At 40.2% G+C, this 21,339-nt stretch overlaps 1 protein-coding gene across 3 annotated transcripts in view; it reads right to left on the bottom strand.

Moving 5' to 3' along the window:
• Positions 1-3,527: 3,527 nt before the first annotated feature.
• The window catches only part of plekhb2 (pleckstrin homology domain containing, family B (evectins) member 2), a 32,005-nt gene continuing 14,193 nt past the window's right edge, over positions 3,528-21,339 (bottom strand). For 2 of the 3 annotated variants that reach the window (XM_043701920.1, XM_043701921.1), the window contains exons 4-8: positions 20,627-20,729; positions 20,205-20,244; positions 17,213-17,299; positions 13,357-13,477; positions 3,528-7,666 (exon numbers count right to left, since the gene is read on the bottom strand). In XM_043701920.1, coding sequence (XP_043557855.1) covers positions 7,536-7,666; positions 13,357-13,477; positions 17,213-17,299; positions 20,205-20,244; positions 20,627-20,729 — 482 coding nt within the window. In that variant the 3' untranslated portion in view covers positions 3,528-7,535. Of the gene's footprint in view, positions 7,667-13,246; positions 13,309-13,356; positions 13,478-17,212; positions 17,300-20,204; positions 20,245-20,626; positions 20,730-21,339 lie in introns of all 3 variants that reach the window. The other variant, XM_043701922.1, reaches the window with a different exon arrangement.

Here is a 21,339-nt window from a genome sequence, read left to right as displayed (position 1 = left end):
CAGAGGTTAATGGACAGTCTCACCACCATCAGTCCTTGCTGGTTCTCAATTGTCTGATTCAGTTACGCTGCAGTATTGCCACTCAGTCATACTTACTCACCTATAAAAAATGTTGTCAACTGCATCAAAAAATGAAGAAATGTGAAAAAAATACCACTTTGTTAAGAGAATCACATTGTTGCCAGTTTAGCCCTGGACAGTGCAGTGAGGCACAAACTTGTCTCTAAATGTGTCTTCAATCAAGTTAGGAAGGTTATGAGCAAGCTGTTAAAAGCAATGGTTACTGACAGTTTGATGTGAACATAGAGCATTGGAGGAATATAAGGAACAATCAATCATTGCTAACTTTACAGCATTGTCCAAACAAAATGGAAACATCTAAATCTTGGGTTATTTATTCTGTTCGAGAAAGTCAACTAGTGTTCTTAAAAGATTATTGTTCGAATTTTAATATCTGTATTTTATGCTTAACACAATTTTCTCCCCTAAATGTCTGGATATTAAAATTAGTCAGATTACAAACCATAACTCCTTTTGGGAAGTTTAATGGTTCCAGGTTGTTCTGGTGGAAGTGGGGGGGGTGGGGGGGAGAAAGAGGGGTGGTGGTCACATATTGTACCATAGCTCCAATCACTGATTTGGCAGCAAAGACTGCATTGACAGCAAAGGAAGGAAGCAAGCAGTGGTCATTGGGTAACTCACACGCCATCCAGAAACAGGAAATTGATTCAGGATTGAACTTGATTGACTTAGATTTACATCCTCATGAGGCATATTAAATGAATGCAAGATTTCAGATTGCTTAAATAGCTATAACTCATTTAGCTCATCTCTCCCTTCTCTGCATTGCTCTTCCAACAGAATCGCACTAAGGGAAATTATTGAGCTGCACCTGCCATTCCCTCATTAGACAAAGCCCTGTATTACCAGTGAAATGCAATGTAATAACTATTGGTCACTGCATATCAGCAGAATGTGGATTCAACTCAGGACAATACGATCTGAAGGTGTGTGATGTCAGAGACAACAATGACTAATTTGACCTCAAGACCTTCCAGATTATTTTAAATATCGCCACTACTTCCTCTGAAATGTTGATGTACTCACCTATTATCTTTTAAGTGACCCACTAGAAATTGGGTAAGATCTGCTCAATGGCTCAGATCGTTAATAAGGGAGAACTAGAGAGGGTCACTACCCCTGCCTTAAATGTAACAGAGTAATTAAATCAAAACTCAGGGTCAATGTTTGTCACCATTAAGACCGATCAAGTTTGTTTGTAAGTGGGAAGGCCTGCTTGACTGAACAGGCTTTTTTTTTTAAAATTATGCACTCATGGGATGTGCAGGTCACTGGGCCAGCATGTGTGCCCATCTCAAGTTAACCTCATGAAGGTCTTGGCTAGCTGCCACCTTCAACTGCTGCAGTTCTTTCGATGCCAGTAAACTAACATTGCCACGAGGGAGGGAGTTCCAGGATTTTGGCCCATTGACACAGAAGGATCAGCAATACATTTCCAAGTCAGGAATGGGGAGTAGCTCGGAGGGGAACTTGCTAGCTAGTAGTGTAATTTTAAATGGCCATGAGTTTTCTGTGGTGCATCTCATATGCAGTGCTACTGAGCTTTCAGGGAGAGTGAAGGGAGTTAATGTTTCAAGGTGTGCCACTCAAATGGTTGCTTTTTCCTGGATAGTATCATCAAGCTTCTTGAGTGTATTTGGAGGTGCACCCATCCAGGCAAGTGCCTTGTAAATGGTGGATAGCTTTGGGGGAGTCATGATGTGAGTTAATGCAAGAATCATAGCCTCTGATCTGCTTTTGTCGCCAGAGTATTTATTTAACTAGTCCACTTCATTTTCTGATCAATAGTAACACCCAGAAAGTTGACAGTGGGAGAATTCAGCAATAATAATGTAATTAGAGACCAAAATAAACCTGCAAATGCTAGAATCCAAAAAGGAGATAATCAGGAGGCCACAAGAATATAGGGAGAAGGGTTATACCAGAACCATTGAATTCTCCACCTCCTGATGCTGCCTGGCTTGCTGTGTTCTTCCATGATAATACTATTGAATATCAAGGGGAAGATGGTAGGTGAGGTAAGTGGTTAGATTCTCTTTTGTTGAGATAGATGCTAGATAATGACTATATGGCACATTTCTGGTTGCATTTGAATGTGGTCTGCTTTAGTATCCGAGGAGTCTCTAATGGTGCTGAACATGGTGAGATCAATAGTGAACATCCCCACTTCTGACCCATGAAGAAGGGAAAACCATTGATTAAGCAGCTGAAAGTGGTTGGACCTAGTGTACTCCCTGACAATCTCCTGCACAGATGCCCTGCAATCGAGATGACTGACCTCCAACAACCACAACCTTCTTCCTACGCACCAGGAATGACTTCAACCAGCAGAGAGTGCGAAATCTGCTTCTCTCCTCCCACTACTTGCCATTCTGCTGACTAATTTTGCTGTGGCTCCTTCTTGCCACACTCAAATCAAATGCCATCTTGTTGTCAAGGACAGTCATCCATGAATATTGACAGATTTTGTCTGGCCTGAAAACCTCCAGCATTTTATGCTTGCGTTTCAAATTTCCAACATTTGCAGTTTGTGTGTTTATATTAATTCCATCTTTGCACTGGGAATAGTTCATGTATGCCTTATGTTCAGTGATCTTGGTTTACTACTTAATCTTGGTCTGACAATGTATTTTCGATTCACTTGCTTGAAATAAGGAAAACACAAGATCATCTGACAAACATCTTGACAGACATTCTGACAAACTACTAAATCCAAGTATTATAGCAAGAGATCTCTACTCCCCACTTTGATTGCGCAGTCACCTACCTAGATTAAGATAAATGGGAGCATGGATCATGCACAGGGCTTCTGGTAATAGTTAGTGACATTGCTCTACAAGTCCTTAATGCATCATAGTTCAGCAATTGGCTCCCCAATAATCTAACTCCACCAACTTGCAGAAAGGCTCAGGGTGAATAAGTGTGATTCAGTGATTATTACTGTTGCCTCACAGTGCCAAGGACCGAGGTTCAATTTCACCCTTCCTCCCACAATCCAAAGATGTGCAGGTTAGGTGGATTGGCCATTCTAAATTGCCCATTGTGTCCAGGGATGCACGGGCTAGGTGGGTAAATCATAAGAAATGCAGGGTTACAGAGATTGTTGGGGGTGTCTGGGTTGGAGGCTCTTTGGAGGGTCAATGTGGACACAATGGGCTAACTGGCCTCCTTCCACACTGAAGGGATCCTATGATCATTTGAATAAAGTGCTAGGTTTATTAAGCACCCAGTTGCAGTGCACTCCAGCAAAAAAAAACATCCTTTCGGGAGAGGGAATGGGGAAAAGAAAACAAAACATGGCTTGGTTAGAGGGCTGCAGCACTTAGGTTCACATACATTTGTTGATGCTCGTTCAACACTATACCACAGGAAGTGCCACAATCTCCAATTGTGACCAATCTGGTGAAACTATACACTCTGTTTTTGACTAAGAGACAGGACAGCTGTACAATTAAATCGGTTTATTTAAGTACACAATCTCATTCCACAGAAACAAAGTTTTATGATATAAATCAGCAATATTGATCACAGAAATACAACCGACTCAACTACTTTTGACAGAACATTTCTAGAAGCGTTATTGCACTGATCATTAATCATAGTAATCAACAAGAATTATAAAGGTAACATCTGCACACACAGAAATTGCACAATTTCACAGCAGAGGACACATCTCCAACAATTAGTGCAAAAACACAGAAAATGGATCCAAAGAGAGAAGCATAGAGAGAATAGAGATCAGAGGGAATAAAAAAGTGTAGACGACTGCAGTGTGCATTCAACAGGGCTACAAAATAGCAATTCATTTCAACCGCTGAATTGTACACAGTGTCACTTCATTGTATCGCTTCCATTTTCAAAACCAAAATTCTCATCAACTTTCAGCACTTGCCTCACCTTCCCACTGCATTCTCCTCTGTTTACATTCTCTTGTCCACCCTATTTGTTGAGGTCAACAACTTATTGCTTACAACTCACTGCTTCCCCCCCTTCAGCCATTTTTTTCTCCCCCAAGGTCTGTCGTTTCTGGACAGAGACTTAATTGTAAATGGGCTAAAAAGCCGATCTGATTGGTCAATGTCATTAGTCTGCTGAATAAGACAAAGCACATTGGATAATGTAGTTGTTCTAATAGTTAAGATGTGGGGGTCACATATCTAACAGAACTTATAATTAGTCAGGAAATCATTGAGAGAAAAAACCTTAAGCAACCTCTTTTAATTAAGAAAACTGACTGGAGGATGAACTTCAGACTGATCACCATGTGTACTCTTTTTAACCTCCCCAAAAATAAAAACACTGCTTCTACTCAACTGCTCATTTATTGCAGACAATAAAACACCATCAACCCACCTTCCACACTTCCTCATTATTATGCGTCCAAAAGGTAGGTTTTCCTGTTGGTTTCGAGAGAGGCAAATACAAAATGAGGTCCGAGGAAAGAATGGCAAGCAGAATTTAGTGGAAGAGTCATGTGAAGGGGACAGGCACTGTCTTGGTTCCTTCCTTATTGATGACATCATCATAACAGTCCAAGGTAAACTCAAGATCCAGCAGTTGATAAACCCAAAAGGCAGAGACAGGCGATATTGCCCACTATTAGCTAAAACTCAAAACCTTGGCTGTATTTATGCTGGTCTATCAACAAGTTGGAATTTCCAGGCTAGCACAGATAAACAATTCACTGCAACAACAAAAAAAAAGCAGTCTTCAGAGTTTAAGAAAAAGGCACACCTGATTAGCCAGGAGCAGTTTGAAGTTCAGACAAAGCTTAGAGACACAAGTTGATTCCAAGCAATTTTTTTGTCTAGTCTTTTACTGAAGTGCTTTGCCCACAGTCAGTTTCCTTCAATTTTTAAAAACACTTGGCTCGAACATCTGATTACCCCAAAGAAGAAGCAGAGTGCACAGCGGAATACTGGTTACCAAATTTTTCAGTGGTACAGGTGTGGGAAGGGGAAGACTAGCTTTGCAGAGCTCATGTGAAGACTATGATGTAGGAGTCTATAAAACCATCTCAAACTGCATGGAGTTGAAGCTTAAGACTTAGAAATTGTAAGTTACAGCAACTAAAAGTGCAAAAGTTTTTCCATCAACAACGGACTGTTCTGACTATATCCAATAGTTGCAACAGGTAAAGCAATTCAACATTTCTTTTCTGAATCTTGCACCCAGCCATAGTTATGAAATAAATGTCTACCTATTCAGATTTCGTCTTCACTAAATTCACAGGTCGGTTCTGTCTGGATAACACTAATCTTTCAATAGTGATGTCAACCCCATTGATTTCCACTAAGTTGCTTCTAAATTTACTGCATCTTTACCTTCAAGGCGGAGTTAAATACAAATCGTCATGTCAGGTTCAAGTCAGAGACAAAAGCTACATAACATTTGATGGTAATGGTGTGGCCAGAATATTAGCAGAGGGCTGGATAGACAAAGAGAGAGATATTAGTATATTTAAGAAGAATTCATATGCACAGCATCAAATTGAACACTGGAAGTACAAAATAGAAAGTTGAAAAAAAGTAAAACAATATGATTTCAGACTTCAAAAGGTTACATCACCTTTGCAGTCTGACACAATTAAAGTGATAGGCATTGGACACCTACAAAACTTCAATTTGACACAGGATATCAAGGATGCAAACTGGAAAGCAAGGAAAGAGAGATTCATTTATCTAATGGTTCATGAAATGGCTCTTTTTTAAAGAAGTGAAATATAATGCAATTAAATTGGCAAATGGTAGCTGAAATTTAATTTGAGTAAATATAAATTATATTGATTTAAAATGTTGTGCATTTTAAGCATCCAAAACTGGATAAAAACGGATAGATGTAGAGACAGGTTTTTTGAAGTCACTTTCTATGTTGAGGCAATGTGCTGAACAAAGTGAAAAGTCAATTAAAACACTGGGATGGAGAGTGTGAACAATCAGACATAAGTGATAGAGAGGCTTTATGATGCTCTTGTCAGACACCATGCAAAGCACTGGCTTCAGGTTTAGTGACAATGGCACAAGGGAAAACCAGCATGCATTATGAAAAATGTATTATGAAAATCAGTGAGAATGATCCAGAGTACAACATTTTGAGGAAGGATTTAGGAAGTATGAACTCAATACTTTGCCAGGAGTTGGCTCAAGTGGGCATCTAAATTCCAAAACAGAACAAGTTAACAACATTTATAACCAAGTCAGGAAAATGATGCCTGAGGACACAGGTAAGGGCTAAAAATGTTAGACATAAGATCCTTGAACAGAAAAGACTAGTTAATAGTTCAGGAACAATAGGATATTTGTGCAGAGAGAATTCTCCATTCTGTTTTTGCATCCTCTATTGTGGTTGAGTCAGAGTACAAATTATTAATCTGTCCTGGTGAATAGGAAGTGTATGCAGATGAGATCTTTATTATTTAGTGAGAAATGCATGGCCTCAATAGAGGCACAAACATTCAGGACATTCAATTACGTACCAAATAGGAGAGAGTTCAGTAATGGTGATGGCTTTCATCAGACTGGCTGTTCTTTCCTCAACTTCTCTTGGGTAAATCAGCATATTAACTTTGGGATGGGAAACAGCAATAAAGAAGAATGTGGACAATTTGCACATTTTGCCTCTCACATTCCTTGTATGTTGGCCTATCCACGGTATACACAGTTGGGGTGCAATTTACTGGGACTTCTTTCCCCCATTGTTAGCAACTAATGAAGAATATCTAAATTTGGTGTCTAGAGTAATTTTGCAAATATAGAGATCAACCCTAACCTAAAGGGTCTTTTTTTTGAGACAAAAACCCGATGACACTTGTAAATCTATGTTGCAACCAAGGCAGTAACTTCTCAATACACCAGCAGAGCACCCTCGTTAACTGGTTGCTAAGCAGACTGATAACAGCTTGAAATTACATTTTCCTAGTCACACCTGAAAGTGAGTTGAGTAGGAACTAACTCGCCCACTTGATATGAAAGACCCAGATTCAGCCGAATGTGCACTACAATTCAATCCGCACGTCAAAAGAGTAGAGATGATAAGTATGAAAAAATTTAATCTCAATATCCTGGACTGAACTCAAAAACCAACCCATGACAGTATACCAACTCCACTCCAACACTCTCTTATCTCACATTCATGTTCAAAATAATTCTTGAAGTTATAAAATTAGAATTTGAGAAACGCATTGACATTTCAAGAAAGCCATGACTAAAAGTAAGTTAATTTTAAATTTTGCTATTTTTTGACATAAACAGACACACGACTTAATTTTGCTCAGACAGGTCACTCAAGATTGCAGAATTTGCTTTAATAAGATTAAAAGTATCATATAGTAACAAAGCAATTGTATGAGTGCAGTAAGTGATATGGACTTGAGGTAAGGTGTAAACTGCATGGAGGAAGTCTACCAGGAAAGTGAAGGCAATGTAAGTAGCAGAAGAACTCAGCTGTCCAGAGTTCTAGAATGCCCAGAACAGTGAGCCCAGTGCCATGCCAGTGGCAGCACCTGCCACCATGCCCAGAGCAAGGTCACCATCATCACGCCGCCGGTCTTCAATAATCACGTGATTGGTCGGTGGTGGGTAAGGACCTGAGGAGGAGAGGAAAATGAGATCAATTAACCAATTAACATGCAGGTAATACAATAACAGAATGTGATCAGAACATATTTGACAGAACCACACAGACATTCCGACGACTTATGCCTCAGCAGATTTGCAAGCTCTGCTGTGTCCAGAGTCACTACAAAAAAAGTAGAAGATTTTACCACAGTAAGCAAAATTTCCTAATTTACCTTGCTTTTTAACTCAGGTTGACAGAAAGCATGACGTTTTCCACACTTAACAAGAATTTTTAATTATTACAAGTAAATAGATTCAAGCTAAAGCGAAAAATTATGAACATCCGACATATAATTCTACTGGTTAAAACTCACAGTACCGAAAACCAGAGGCATCGGGACAGAGTGAAAGAATGGAACAGTAGTGCAATGGTCTGGTCAACACGGTTGGCTAAGATGATCCTTTTGGCTCTTCAGGGAGCAAATCACAATGTTATTGGCAGGCAGAAAGCCTTTGTCATTGATAATGAGTCACCATTCCCCAAATCAACCAGGTATTTGCTGCCAATGAAATCTCCTTTTGTACACAGCCGAGCTCCACCTCGTCAGTAGTAGCCTCCATGACTACTTGAGCAAATGCAGTGTAAACCACACTTGTGGTTTTACCCCAGACCATCAATCTGAAACATTAATGGTCTTTCTCATTATTTCACAAGGCATTAGGCAAAAGGACAGAGATGGGGGAGGAGGAAAACAAGAGAAAAAAAAGAGGAGAGGTATGGAAGAGAGAGGGGGGGTAAACAGAGAGGAGGGGAGAGGAAAACGTGAAAGTGGTTTAGGGAGAGAATTCCAGAATGAATACAAGATTTGTACCTGGCCCAACTACCACTTTTGAAAAAAATTAACTCCCATCTATGATTTTCAACTTTCACTTGCTGAAAACAGTAAGGAGCAAGGATGGGATGGGCAAAAATAAGAGGAAGGGAGGAGGACAAAACAGGAAATTTAGAAAAAGAGAGACAGAGGGCCACCAGGCTCATAGTTTAATAATAAATACAAAGAAGTTGGGAATCTCAAGTCTGATTTTATAGGAATTCTAATTGCTATAATACTGCACCACACATCATTTGTTAAAATACAAATACCAATTGTCCAGTTCTTGTCTGACTTATATTGCAGTTGCTATAATGGTGTCATTCGTTTAATCGTTGGCACCACTCTTCCCTGCCAGCACAGTAAAAGGGTTCATCCCACTGCTGCTGTAAATAACTAGCAATGGCTTATTGTGCATAGTTTGTATTGTTATATAGCATTTAATCTATGCTGCTGGAGGTAGTGATTTTTATCCAGAGAAGTTGCTGCAGTTTCAGACATAAATACCACTACCGTCTGCTGGAGATCCTAAAGACTCTTTTGAAACAAACTGTGTATTAACCTTGCTCCAAGACCAGCTATGACTCCCAATCACCTTCAAAACAAACACATCCAAGAAAATGACCTTAACATCACTGTAATATACTAGATCAAACCCCTCAAAATATGAGAGTCTAAGACTCTAACTTTTTCTTACGTTAAAGATAATCATAAATATAAGGTTGTGTTCCATACAATTCAATTGGTCAAACTATTGGATTTAAAGCACATCAGAGTCTATTCATCCACTATAATTAAAATACAGCAAAGGAACAAATTGGAATAACAAGTCTACTGAAAAAAATTTAAAAGAACAATAAATACAGTAACTATTAATTAACTGTTCCAATATAGTAACATCCCGTAACACACCTTTAGCAAAAGGCAAATTCAGAAAACAGGTGGTCTCACATGCAACTCCATTAGCAGGAAGAGAACCCCCAGCTTCTGGCTGTAATCAAAAGGGAAGAACAATAGCTTCTAATGCAAGACCCCAACAGCAACTGTTGAAAGCTAAAAATCTCTGGTTCTGTGAGAGAGAGTGGGGACCATACCCATTCAGGCTGCTTCTATTGTTCCAACTTTAGAAAAAAATCCAAGACCTCTCAAGCTGTTTACTCTAGTAGACTGCTTTACACCTCTGCCTTAAAACCTCTCTTCAAAAAGGAAACCAGGACAAAATACACCTCTTAAAGCCATAGTAACGTCACAGTCAGTCTTGAAGCACATTGCAACATCATCCAAAATGTGATAACCAGCATGAGATAAGGCTCATTGTGGCTGCTATAATTCTACAGGAAGGTTAAAGATGAACAAAAGGGGAAAATAAACTGAGTTTTCTACATATAAATAGTTGACACTCTAAACAGTTTGCTTATGTAGATTTCCAACTCGCTAGTCAAAAGTCCATGCAATAGTGCAGTGAAAATATTCAACTCTCCAGCTTTTTTTCCCCATCTCTCCATGGTCTTCTCTCTCCTATCACAACTTCACAAATGATTTCTTTTATCGCTTCAATTCATGGACTCAATGTTGTAAACATTGAGAGATCCACATTTCTTTTCAATCCTGTTCCATAGCAGAAGCTACTATGTTATACTGTTGCTTAGACACCGCACCAAGTTACACACAGACGGAGGGTGCATGCATGCAAGAGGTGGGGGGGTGCACTTAGGATTGCCTGTGTATAGTTTACAGACACAGTCACTCAATATCAAACACCAACTTCTTGCACCGACCCCAACATTCATCTACCAGAATATTAGATACCAGTGAGGCTGTGATGGGAGTGACTGGAAAGACTCAGCAGTGAGAACAAATAAACATTCACTCACTGTCAGTGGATCAGAGATTTAAGATCATTAACAGAAAAAACAGCAGGAAATCAGGAGACAAAGACTTTACACAGGAGAAAGTGAGGACTGCAGATGCTGGAGATCAGAGCTGAAAATGTGTTGCTGGAAAGGCACAGCAGGTCAGGCAGCATCCTTCCTGAAGAAAGGCTCATGCCCGAAACGTCAAAAGACTTTACACAGCCAGTTATCACTGAGAACATTGGTAAGGGAATTGGATCAATACTTATAGAAAAATAATTTGCAAGGTTACAGGAAAAGAGCAGAGAATTTAAGCTAATTGGGTTTCTCTATCAGTCAGTACGGGCTCAGTGGGCCAAAAGGTCTTCTTCTGTGCTGCAAACCTCTGACTCAAACAGGTAATAAAAACATCTCTTTCACAGTCACACTGACTGACATGGCTGAAAGCCATCCTAATTGCAACTAATGACATTGGTAAACACAGGTAATCCCATGAGGAGGCATAAGTGAGGGATATACATGGGAGATTAATGCAGGAATGGACTGGAGCTGTGTAATATTAAAAGACCACGTGCCATGCTCCTAATAATGGATGTTCTCCATGGCCATCCCATATTGGCAGCTTACACAGCTCATTTGTCAATGTAAAACCAAAGGAACCTGAGTGAAGGTCACAGCCAAGTACATGGCCAGCATGCGAATGTTAACAAAATTAAGAATGCTTCGTAAACACACAACACAATATGGATTTACTTGGTAACTTATAAACTCTGATCAAATCCAAAGGCTGGACAGCCTCAAAATCCTGCAAGAAATATCAGCTGCATAGCAATCAGAAAAGCTTCAATTACCGAGGTGTATTTGAAGAAAGTGTGCGATCTACAGAAACATGAATGGAGTTTAGGATTTCCCAGCTGGTCCACGATCTCATTATTCAGCTTGGACAAGGAATTAGGCTAGAATACCACAGCATACTTGTTTTCTAGTTAAGAACTGACCCCAGAAACCATGTCAGCTTCTTTTTAATATATAAAATTGGAAGGTAGGTAATGGGATTTCTGGCAGTCAGTGAGCGTGTTGTGAATTGTACAGTTCTCATTACAACATTTCAATTCAAGTCAGCTCTGACACTGTACATTTGTATTTTCTGTGCATTTCAAAAAGGCCTTTGGAGATTTGTCCAACAGCACCACCCCATGCCTAGAGCCTGAAACTACATAATACTTGACAGCAAAAATCAAAGCAGAAAAGCACAATTGTGCCAATACTGGAAATTGGAAGCTATAAAAAAAGCAAAATGCTGGCGATACTCTGATCTGGCAGCTTATATGAAGAGACAAAAAAAGGAAAATTTCAGATCAAGGAGCTTTCTTCAGAGAACCAAAATCAAACTGGAAACATCAACACCAAATTACAATTACCCAATACTTGATAAAGAATTTCTCCCAAAAATCGTGACAACAGGAAGGAGGAAGTGTAGACCCTTCTTCTGGAGGAGGGTCACTGAACCCAACATGTTAACTTCAATTTCTCTCCACAGATGCTGCCAGACCGGCTGAGATTTTCCAGAATTTTATTTTTGTTTACAGACCCACTAAGTGTCCATTCAGTGAAAGGATTTTCAAGTAACACACATTTGCATTTAATGAAAGTTGAAGCATTACATTGGATTTTCTTCACTAACAAGGGAGTCAAAAAAGGTTATAGGCAGGAATGTGGAGTTGATATCACAGTAAGATCGGCCATGATTTTATTGAATGGCACAGCACATCCAGAAGGGCCGAAGGGCCTATTCCTGCTAATGATTCATATTGGCATGAACCACCGTCAAATTGGTCTCAGCACTGTCAACTGTTCTCCTGCATCATCCCTACAGGTGATCTCCCATTCAGGCCAAACTGAATTTTCACCTTGAGCTCATTGCTTACATACTGAAAATGTGTGAACCTGAGGACTGGGGAAGTTAGAGACACCATCTCCTTCTGCAGACGTGTTCCAGTCCAAAAGAGATCAGAGCTGTACTCAATGTGATATCAATGTCCAGCAGTGCCATTAAATCTAGATACCTTCAAGGCTAATGCCATCAACAATAACGTAATGATTGCAAATGCTTGAGATCAAGTGATTGAACTCTATTAAATGAGACAGTGTGTTTAATGTGGCATGCTCTGCTAATTCCATGTTACACACTTCAACATTAAGACCTGGCTATTACCTCAAATTAATTAATCAGACAGCTGAAGCTTGGGTGCCACTTATGCCCATGTGTCTCTGGACTTAATCCCATCAACTGCCCTAGCTGATGCAGCTGAATTTAGCCTGAAGTATGACAGACAGATGAACCCCTAGTTCAGAATCCCTCTCCACTTCCAATCTTGTGCCAGCTGTTTCCACCCACTTCAAAATGCCTCATCGTGCCAGTCATCCCATGCACCATTTCTTCACATCAACATTCCCAATGCTTTCCTCACCAGTCATCCACAGAGTACAACTTCATCTGAAAGTTACAGCAAGCACTTGAGCTCACACCAAGTCCCACTGTCTCCACTTTAGGAACTGAACTGAAATGTCTCCATGATCTCACTCTCCACCAGCCCACAGAGGTTCTGATCAAGGGATATCATGATCTGAAGTGTCAGTTTTCTTTCTCCATGTTTCATTTCTGCCTTCAGCTATTCAGCATCTCTGGGGCTTTCTTATTTTCTGACGGTTTTTGTAGCTTTGTGCTTCACTAACTGATCTGACTGTCCTCATGAAGGAAAAATGCATGAGCTTCTGCATATACACATTTCAATTCTCATCACAGGCTGCTTATCAAAGATTGACTTTGAAACATTATATTAGAACCTGGAAGTTGTGCTTGCAACCTCAGATTTTCACTCACAAATCAAACAGCTCGCTTTCCTATTAGTAAGAGCATGAACGCTGTCTGTAGAGTCGTGGCTTCTGAAAACATAAAACAGATGGAAATCACGGTTACAAATATAGACTCACCATTATAGGGATACTGATAGGTCACTGCGTAAGGCTGTCCATTGGATGTGTAGACTACTTGCTGTGAAGCAGTTGGTGGCTGAGCAGTATAAGTACCACTATATGAATCATAACTGTAAACCTGAAAAATACCATGTCCATTGTTCAGCATGCCTAATGTTCAGATCTTGAAGCATCACTTATATTCAAGAGCATCAAACTGTGCATAAATCTCATCCCACCAGAAGAAAAATGATTTTCAGATTTCCTAAATGTTGTAATTGTGCTCAATTTTCACCCCTCTTTGTTCAATCCAAACCTAAACCTCCTGCCAAATGGTCAAATCACTTGTTGAGCAAAAAAAATCATGGACTGACAACAATAATTGCTTCTCAGCTACTCATCCCTCAGCACTGAAAGCAGGCATGCAGTGTAGAGCAAGTACAACCTAACAGGAAAGCATCAAATTAAGGGAAAAATACATATCTGAGCAAAGATGCATGGCAGGTCAGATAATTGCCATTGTTTACATTCTCATGAAAGAATAACTGAAAAACTCAAATCAGAAGAAGAAATTTACACCAGAACAGAACACTAGCTACAAAAGTCAAAATGGATACCAAGTTTTTTCTGCAGGCAAATAAAAATAGAACTACAGTGAGTTCTCTAGAGACTGAGAATGGAAAGTTAATATTAGATCACAAGTAAATCACAGATCAAACAAACATTTTTCTTCTATTTTCACCATAGAAGATGCAAAAACAAAACATTCCAATATTGGCTGTAAATGAGGTGGCGGAAGGGAGAGGGAACTTACGCAAATTCACTCCAAAAAAGGAAAGCATTACTAATCAAATCAATGGAGCTGTGGCTGACAAGTCTCCTATGAGAGTACAAGAGATGACTAATAGATGCATTTGCATTCATCTTCCAAAACAACCTCAATTTAGGAAAAGTCTAATCAGATTGGAAAGTAGCAAATATAATCTCTCTACTCGAGGCGAGAGAAAGATAGGAAACAGGAAACTTTTAGTTAGTTTAACGTCTGAGGTGAAGGTGGTGGTGTGAGCAATAATATCTCTCGACAAATTTGTGTAGTCAGAACTTCTATAACACGATGGTTGTGTTCTTGTGCAATCCTGCGTTATAGAAAAATCGTGCTTCAGAAACAGCAATTAAAGTGTTTACAGTTACAGCCAACACACATTTTAAAAGTTTGCACACTGTAGAAACAGCTTCCCAATTGTCAATTGCATTACAGTGAATCCCTATTGGTGAAACGTGCATTACAGCAGAACAACCTGCACTTAGAAAACTTCAAGGTAATCAGGAAGAACCAGAGTGGTTTTATCAAAGGGAAATCACATTTAAATCAATTTGCTGGAGTTTTCTGAAGGATTAACATGCACCAGGATAAAGGGGATCTCACTGATGTACTTCCATAAGGCACCTTTGGTTTGCTTCGATCTATTATTGTCACATGTACTGAGATATAGTGAAAGTATCAACTTGCGTGCTATCCAGACAAATCATACCATGCATAAGGACATCAGGATAACAGAACAGAGTATAGTGTTACAGCTACAGAGAAGGTGCAGAGAAAGAGCAACTCTAATCTATGAAAAGTCCAGTCACAATTCTGATAACAACAGGGAAGAAGCTGTTCTTAAACTGTTAGCATGTGTTTTCAAACTTTTATAATCTTCTGCCCAATGGAAAAAGGGTGAAAGACAGTATAACCAGGATGGGAGGGGTCTTGGATCATATTAGCTGCTTTCCCAAGGCAGCAAGTATAGACAGAGTCAATAGAAGGAAGGCTGGTTTTCGTCATCCACTGGGCCACATTCACAACTCAAATTTCTTGCAGTCTTGGGCACAGCAGTTGCCATACCAAGCTGTGGTGCATCCAGATAGGATGCTTTCGTTCAGCTCCTTCGTTCTGCTGACATTGAAGGAGAGATTGTTGTCTTTACACCATGCCACTAAGCTGTTGATCTCTTTCCTGTACTGTCTCATTGCTGTTTGACACACTACGGTGGTATCAGCAGCAAATTTGTAAATGGAGAGAGAGGTGAATTTTGACAAATAGTTAAGAGCATATAAGGAGTGCATTAAGGGGTAGAGTAGCAGCCTTGTTGGGGCACCAGTGAGGAGAATCATCGTGGGGGTGGTGTTGTCGCCTAACCTTACCGATTGCAGTCTGCAGGCCAGAAGGTCGAGGATATACTTGCTCCACGTTCTCAGAGTTAAGAGATAAGGTTGTTTGGAATTGTGTCATTGAAGGCAGAACTAAAGTCAATAAATAGGACTCTGACGTAGGTGTCCTTGTTATACAGATGTTCCAGGGATGACTGCAGGGCCAGGGAGATGGCATCTGTCGTGGACCTATTGTGACAACAGGCAAATTGTAGCAGATCAAGGCAATTGGGAGATTGGACTTGATATGTGCCATTAATAACTCTTGAAGCACTTCATAATGATGGATGTCAGAGCCACTGGGCAGCAGTCAGTAAAGCACATTGCTTGCTTTTTCTTTGGCACTGGGATGATAGTGGTCTTTTTGAACAGGTAAGGTGGTTAAAGACATCTGCGTTGTTTGAGAGCATGCTGGAGGCAGGTTCAATTGAGTTAGTCAACAGGGAGCTAGAGATTGTTATCTGAAAAACAATTTATTGGTCAAAAGCAATGGCACAAGGTGAACTGTTCAATCAGACACCCTGTGCGGAACCTATAGGCTGAATGGTCTCCTGCTGCCTTGTAACAATTCTGCAATACTGTGATTCAAATACACCAAAGCCTTATTGGGGAGTTCTGGTTCCAGGCATCCTACCTTAGGAAGGATATATTGGACTCAAAGGAAATAATACGGAAATTCACCAATGATATCTGAAAGTTCAATTTTGCGTATCAACTGGGGTTGAATTCTCCAGAATTTAAAAGGTTCAGAAGTGATTTGATCAACGTTTAGAGAATGCAGGTAACAAGACAAAGAAAACGTCTACATCTGTTGGGAAATCCAGAACTACCATCATAATCCAAAATTTTGACGAAGATCCATGAGGAATCAAATTATGGAACCCTTCGATCGATAGATCTTTCTCAAAGATATTAAGGGATATGGGTCAAAGGAGACATGAGCAGTTAGGTCACAGATCAGCAATAATCTTGTGGATGGCAGAACAGGTTTAAGCATAAAAGGGGTAAGCCATTCAGGACTGAGAGGAGGCATTGTGAACCTGTGGAAATCTCTCCCACAACAAGATGTTGGGGCCAGTTAATTAAACACATTCAAGAAAGAGCTGAATCTGTCCCTTGCAGCTAAAGGGATCAAGGGGTAAGGGAAGAAAGCAGGAGTGAGATACTGAGATGGATGAGCCATGATAATATTGAATTGTGGTGCAGGCTTGAAGAGGCAAATGGCCTACTCCTGCACCTATTTTCTATGGTTTCAAAAAGCAAAAGGCTAACTGTTTACTCATGTCCCCAAGGACAGCCTCAGCCACGAATAAACACAACAGATACTCAGCAGTAAACAATGATCAACACCCAAACCCCCTTCACCTCAATGGGAAACAAAAAGGTATATTGTTAAGTAAAGGAAGATGAAGATTTAATCTCTCTCGTACACTTCCCCTCTGCCTTATCCATTTGTCCTTCCTCCTTCCCACCCACTAACTCCCACTCTGCTTTTCTCTGTCTGGGTACAAATCAGACCACTCCTGACACTAACTCTGAAAACTACACAGGGAGCTAAGACCAAATCTGCAATACTGCGATTATTACTTTTGCGAGCAAGTTTGACCAAGCAGAGCAAAAGGGAAACAGACTCGCAGCCATGGGAAAGGGGCAATCTTATTTCTCTAATGGGTATACTTACCTGCGCTGGTGCTGCAGGGTAACTTGTATAAGGTGGGGGAGCAGAGGCGTAAGCAACATCATCCAAGGCAATTTCGGGAGCAAGGCTCTGTAATGGATTATATTAAAACAAAATTTATTCTTAAGATTCCTGGAGAGAAAAACTGCAATTTCTTAAGCCACAAATTCTACAAATAAAAATACACAATGATAATTCAATTCAAAAATTTATAGACCACATGGAAATTAATTTTAGGCATTTTGTATTCATTCATTAACAAAACAAAATTGAAAAAAGTGTCACTCTGTCATAGAAATGCAAGTGTGATGAAATTATTAAAAAGTTATCCATTAGATTAAGATTATTCATCAGTGAATTTCATCATGATTACATATCCTCATCTGGTCAAACTTCAAGAGCACAAACAAATTTCAGGACAGATCTGCAGTAGGAATAGGGTTAGGGGTAGACCTGTCCTGGGCTGGAGGGAAGTCAGCTTTTCCCCTGAATACATCCATCAGGGAAACTGAAATAAGAGGTGATTCTTACTGGTCAGACCACTCAGTTTTATTAAGATCTTCCAGAAAAGATGTTGTCAAAGAAGATCTAATCAAAACTGTGACTCTCAATACTCTACACTCTTCAAACAAGGTCTGCTTTGCTAAGACCACAAAACCAAGAGAGTCATCTAAAAAGGAAGGCACTCAACCACAGCTTTATAGAGAAATGAAGATTATAATGTTGCAAGAGGTGACCATTCTGCCCATTGTTTCTGCACTGGCATTTGGAGCATTTTGACTCACTTACTCATAATCCCTGAATATTGTTTCTACTGGATATTTCTATGTCCCCTTGAATCCTTAATTGAACCTGCTGCCCCCTCCACCTTGATGTCCAGATAGTGCCTTGCAAATCCAAACCACTTGCTGTATCAGCATGTCCTTTATTTCCCCCCTCACCTCGCATTTGCTTTTTTGGCAAAACACTTCAAATCTGTCCTCAACCATCACCTCTCCAAGGAGGTGAGTCGCAACATCCTTGTAATAGAAGTTTCTCATCTCTGAAACCATTCTTGTAAACCTGTGCTTCACACTCTGCAGTGCATTCACATCCTTCCGAAATGGTGGTATTTAGCACTCTATTTCTGAGGTCTAACCGGCATCCAAGACAAGTTCCATATAAATTCCCTGCTCTTGCAATTTGCCCAAATTAATGAAGCCCCAAGAACATTTTTTTCTTCTTTTAGGAAATGCCCTGACACCTTTAATCCTTTCTGCACAGATATTCTCAGGTCTCTATGCTATGATGCATCCTTGAGAATTAATTTTATACCGTCTCTGTATGTTCTTTGTACTAAATATCATTGAATTTAATTTGCCACCTACCTACCCACACCCCCAACCTATCAATGTCTTTTTGACGTTCTACAGTCTTCTTCAGTTTATATTCAAGCTTTTCGTCTTTTGCAAAGTTTGATGTTTTCTCTGCCTACCAAGAACCATATCATTTCTATGCATCAGGAAAACCAAGAGTACGAACACCAATCCTTGGAATTGCACTACAAACTTCCTTACACCCTGAAAAATACCCTTTTAGCATAACTCTCAGTTTCCATTTACTCTGCTGGTTGTGTATCTGTTTTGCTCGTGTTCCTTTTATTCCACAATCGATTAACTTTCCTCTCCTGTCCCTTGTGTGTTACTGTATCAAGATGCCTTTTGAATCCCATGCACATCACATCAATAGCCTTTAATTACACGGTCAATGCTTCAAAATACTCCTGCTAGTTGAATAATTTTCCTTTCACAATTCCTGCAGTCTCTTCCAAATCAGTCTATTTTTTCCATGTGACAGATAATTTTATTCCCAGTACTTGATGCTAGATTTTTCCCCACCAAGTGACTGGTCTGTAATTGTTGGGCTTATTTTTACAAACTTTTCTGAACAAAGATGCAACATTTACAATTCTCCAGTCCTCTAGCATCCTCCAAACTTCAGGAGGACTCAGATTATGGCCAGCACCTCTGCAGTCTTCACTCTTACTTCCTTTGATGGCTTTGAACGCACCTCATTTGGTCCAAGTGACTTGTAAACTTTATGTATGACAGTTTGTTCAATACTGATTCCCGATTAAGAATTAAGAGATAAAGGATCTACTCAAAAGAATTTTTAACTTTGAGTTAGCTTAATTGTGCATGCCCCGGGCCACCATATCGTTACATTAATCTGCCTAGTTCAACATATCATCTACTTTGATACCCTGTATAGAATGCTCTTAAAAACCAAACCCTCACCCAGATGTTACAGTCCACAATCAGAACCACTCAATTCATTCATCACTTACTGTGCTCAGTTTCATGTTATGAAGCCTGCACAGATAAATTGCAAATGAAACAAAATGCAGGATCAAATTTTCTTAAGGAACACCATATGATAGAGGCACCACAATATTATATACTGGAGCTCCTTAAACAATTGTTCATATGATCAGCAGCCAACAGGTCTTACGTGAACAATTGCCACAGCTCACTCATGTATACTACATGATTCCAATTAATGTCTCATGCAACTTTGCTTAATCACAGTTGAGGTTATTACTAATTTTTCAGAAGGGAAGAGTTCAGAAAAAGCCTGAATAATTGGAACAGCACAGTCTCATGTTAAGTAGCGATGGTAATAACAAAAAGCTGGCTAACACCAGTTGTCTAGCTCCGTTAGTGAATTACAGGCACTTGGCAAAAGGTAGAATGAGAGTCAGAGTTGCTACCGACAATATGGAGTGGAAGGTATAATATTGAAACAAAGGGGTAAAGATTCTCTGATTTAAAAAGTACTTGGCTACTCTGACACTCGTGTGCAACACCAAAGGTGCCCTGTCAAACTGCTTGAAAGAGATGAGGTTTTAAAGAGATTTTTGGTTTGCAAGTAAAATCTGTGAGGATCTCGATATATATATCCCTATAACTCAATAAGTTTTCATTCTGTTACGTAGAATACGAGAGACTTGACTCACTGTGTTTGTCCGTGCCTCCTGAAGTGCAAGTTTCCAGGCCCTGCACAAACCATAACAAGCATTAACACAGTTCAAGGGATGTTCAGAATCCATTCAGATCCTATTCCATTCAAATAACCCAACTAGAAATACCACAGGATCAAATAAGCTGCTATTTGTTTAATATTCAAAATATTGTTTAGGTTAAAAGGTTAACATGCATATCTTCCTTGGTGAGATTCAAAATCATGAGTGGGCTGGACAGAGGTGGGGCAAAGTTATCCCCTTGTCTACCATCCCCTCTCAGAGAGGGACAAGAGCAAGATAGCACATGACAAGACAGAGAAAGATAAAAGTTGCACGTTTGAGATTCCAACACTTGGATAAAATCAAACTATTCACAAACATTTTGAAAGCAAGGTGAAATTTAAACTCCTACTTACAGGCAATCATCAGCACTTTCAGCACAAAGGTTGATAGTTCTCTCATCCCTGCACAGAATCTGAAGTAAGCAGTCTCGAGGCTTTCCTTCAGGAGGCTGGAAATCTAATTTGGGAATAGAAACCAACACATAGTTCATGACATTTTAATTTAGTTTGGATTATTTCCCTTAAAGTTACAACAAACAGTTCAAGACGCATCCTGGCTGTTAGCTACCTAGACTACACCTTCTCCCACCATGCCTCCTGTAAAAACGCCATCCCATATTCTCAATTCCTTCGTCTCTGCCGCACCTGCTCCCAGGAGGACCATTTCCAAAACCGTACAACAGAGATGGCCTCCTTCTTCAAAGACCGCAACTTCCCCCCAGACGTGGTCGACGATGCTCTCCACCGCATCTCCTCCACTTCCCGCTCCTCCGCCCTTGAGCCCCGCCCCTCCAATCACCTACCACCCCACCAACCTCCATATACATTGTATCATCCGCGTCATTTCCGCCACCTCCAAACGGACCCCACCACAGGGATATATTTCCCTCCTCTCCCCTATCAGTGTTCCGAAAAGACCACTCCCTCCGTGACTCCCTCGTCAGGTCCACACCCCCCCACCAACCCAACCTCCACTCCCGACACCTTTCCCTGCAACCGCAAGAAATGCAAAACTTGCACCCACACCTCCCCCCTTACTTCCTTCCAAGGCCCCAAGGGATCCTTCC

This window comes from Chiloscyllium plagiosum, chromosome 13, assembly GCF_004010195.1.
Source record: "Chiloscyllium plagiosum isolate BGI_BamShark_2017 chromosome 13, ASM401019v2, whole genome shotgun sequence".
In the NCBI taxonomy this organism is placed as follows: Eukaryota; Metazoa; Chordata; class Chondrichthyes; order Orectolobiformes; family Hemiscylliidae; genus Chiloscyllium; species Chiloscyllium plagiosum.
Note: the sequence above shows the minus strand (reverse complement) of the source record. Positions and strands in the feature narration are given on the sequence as shown.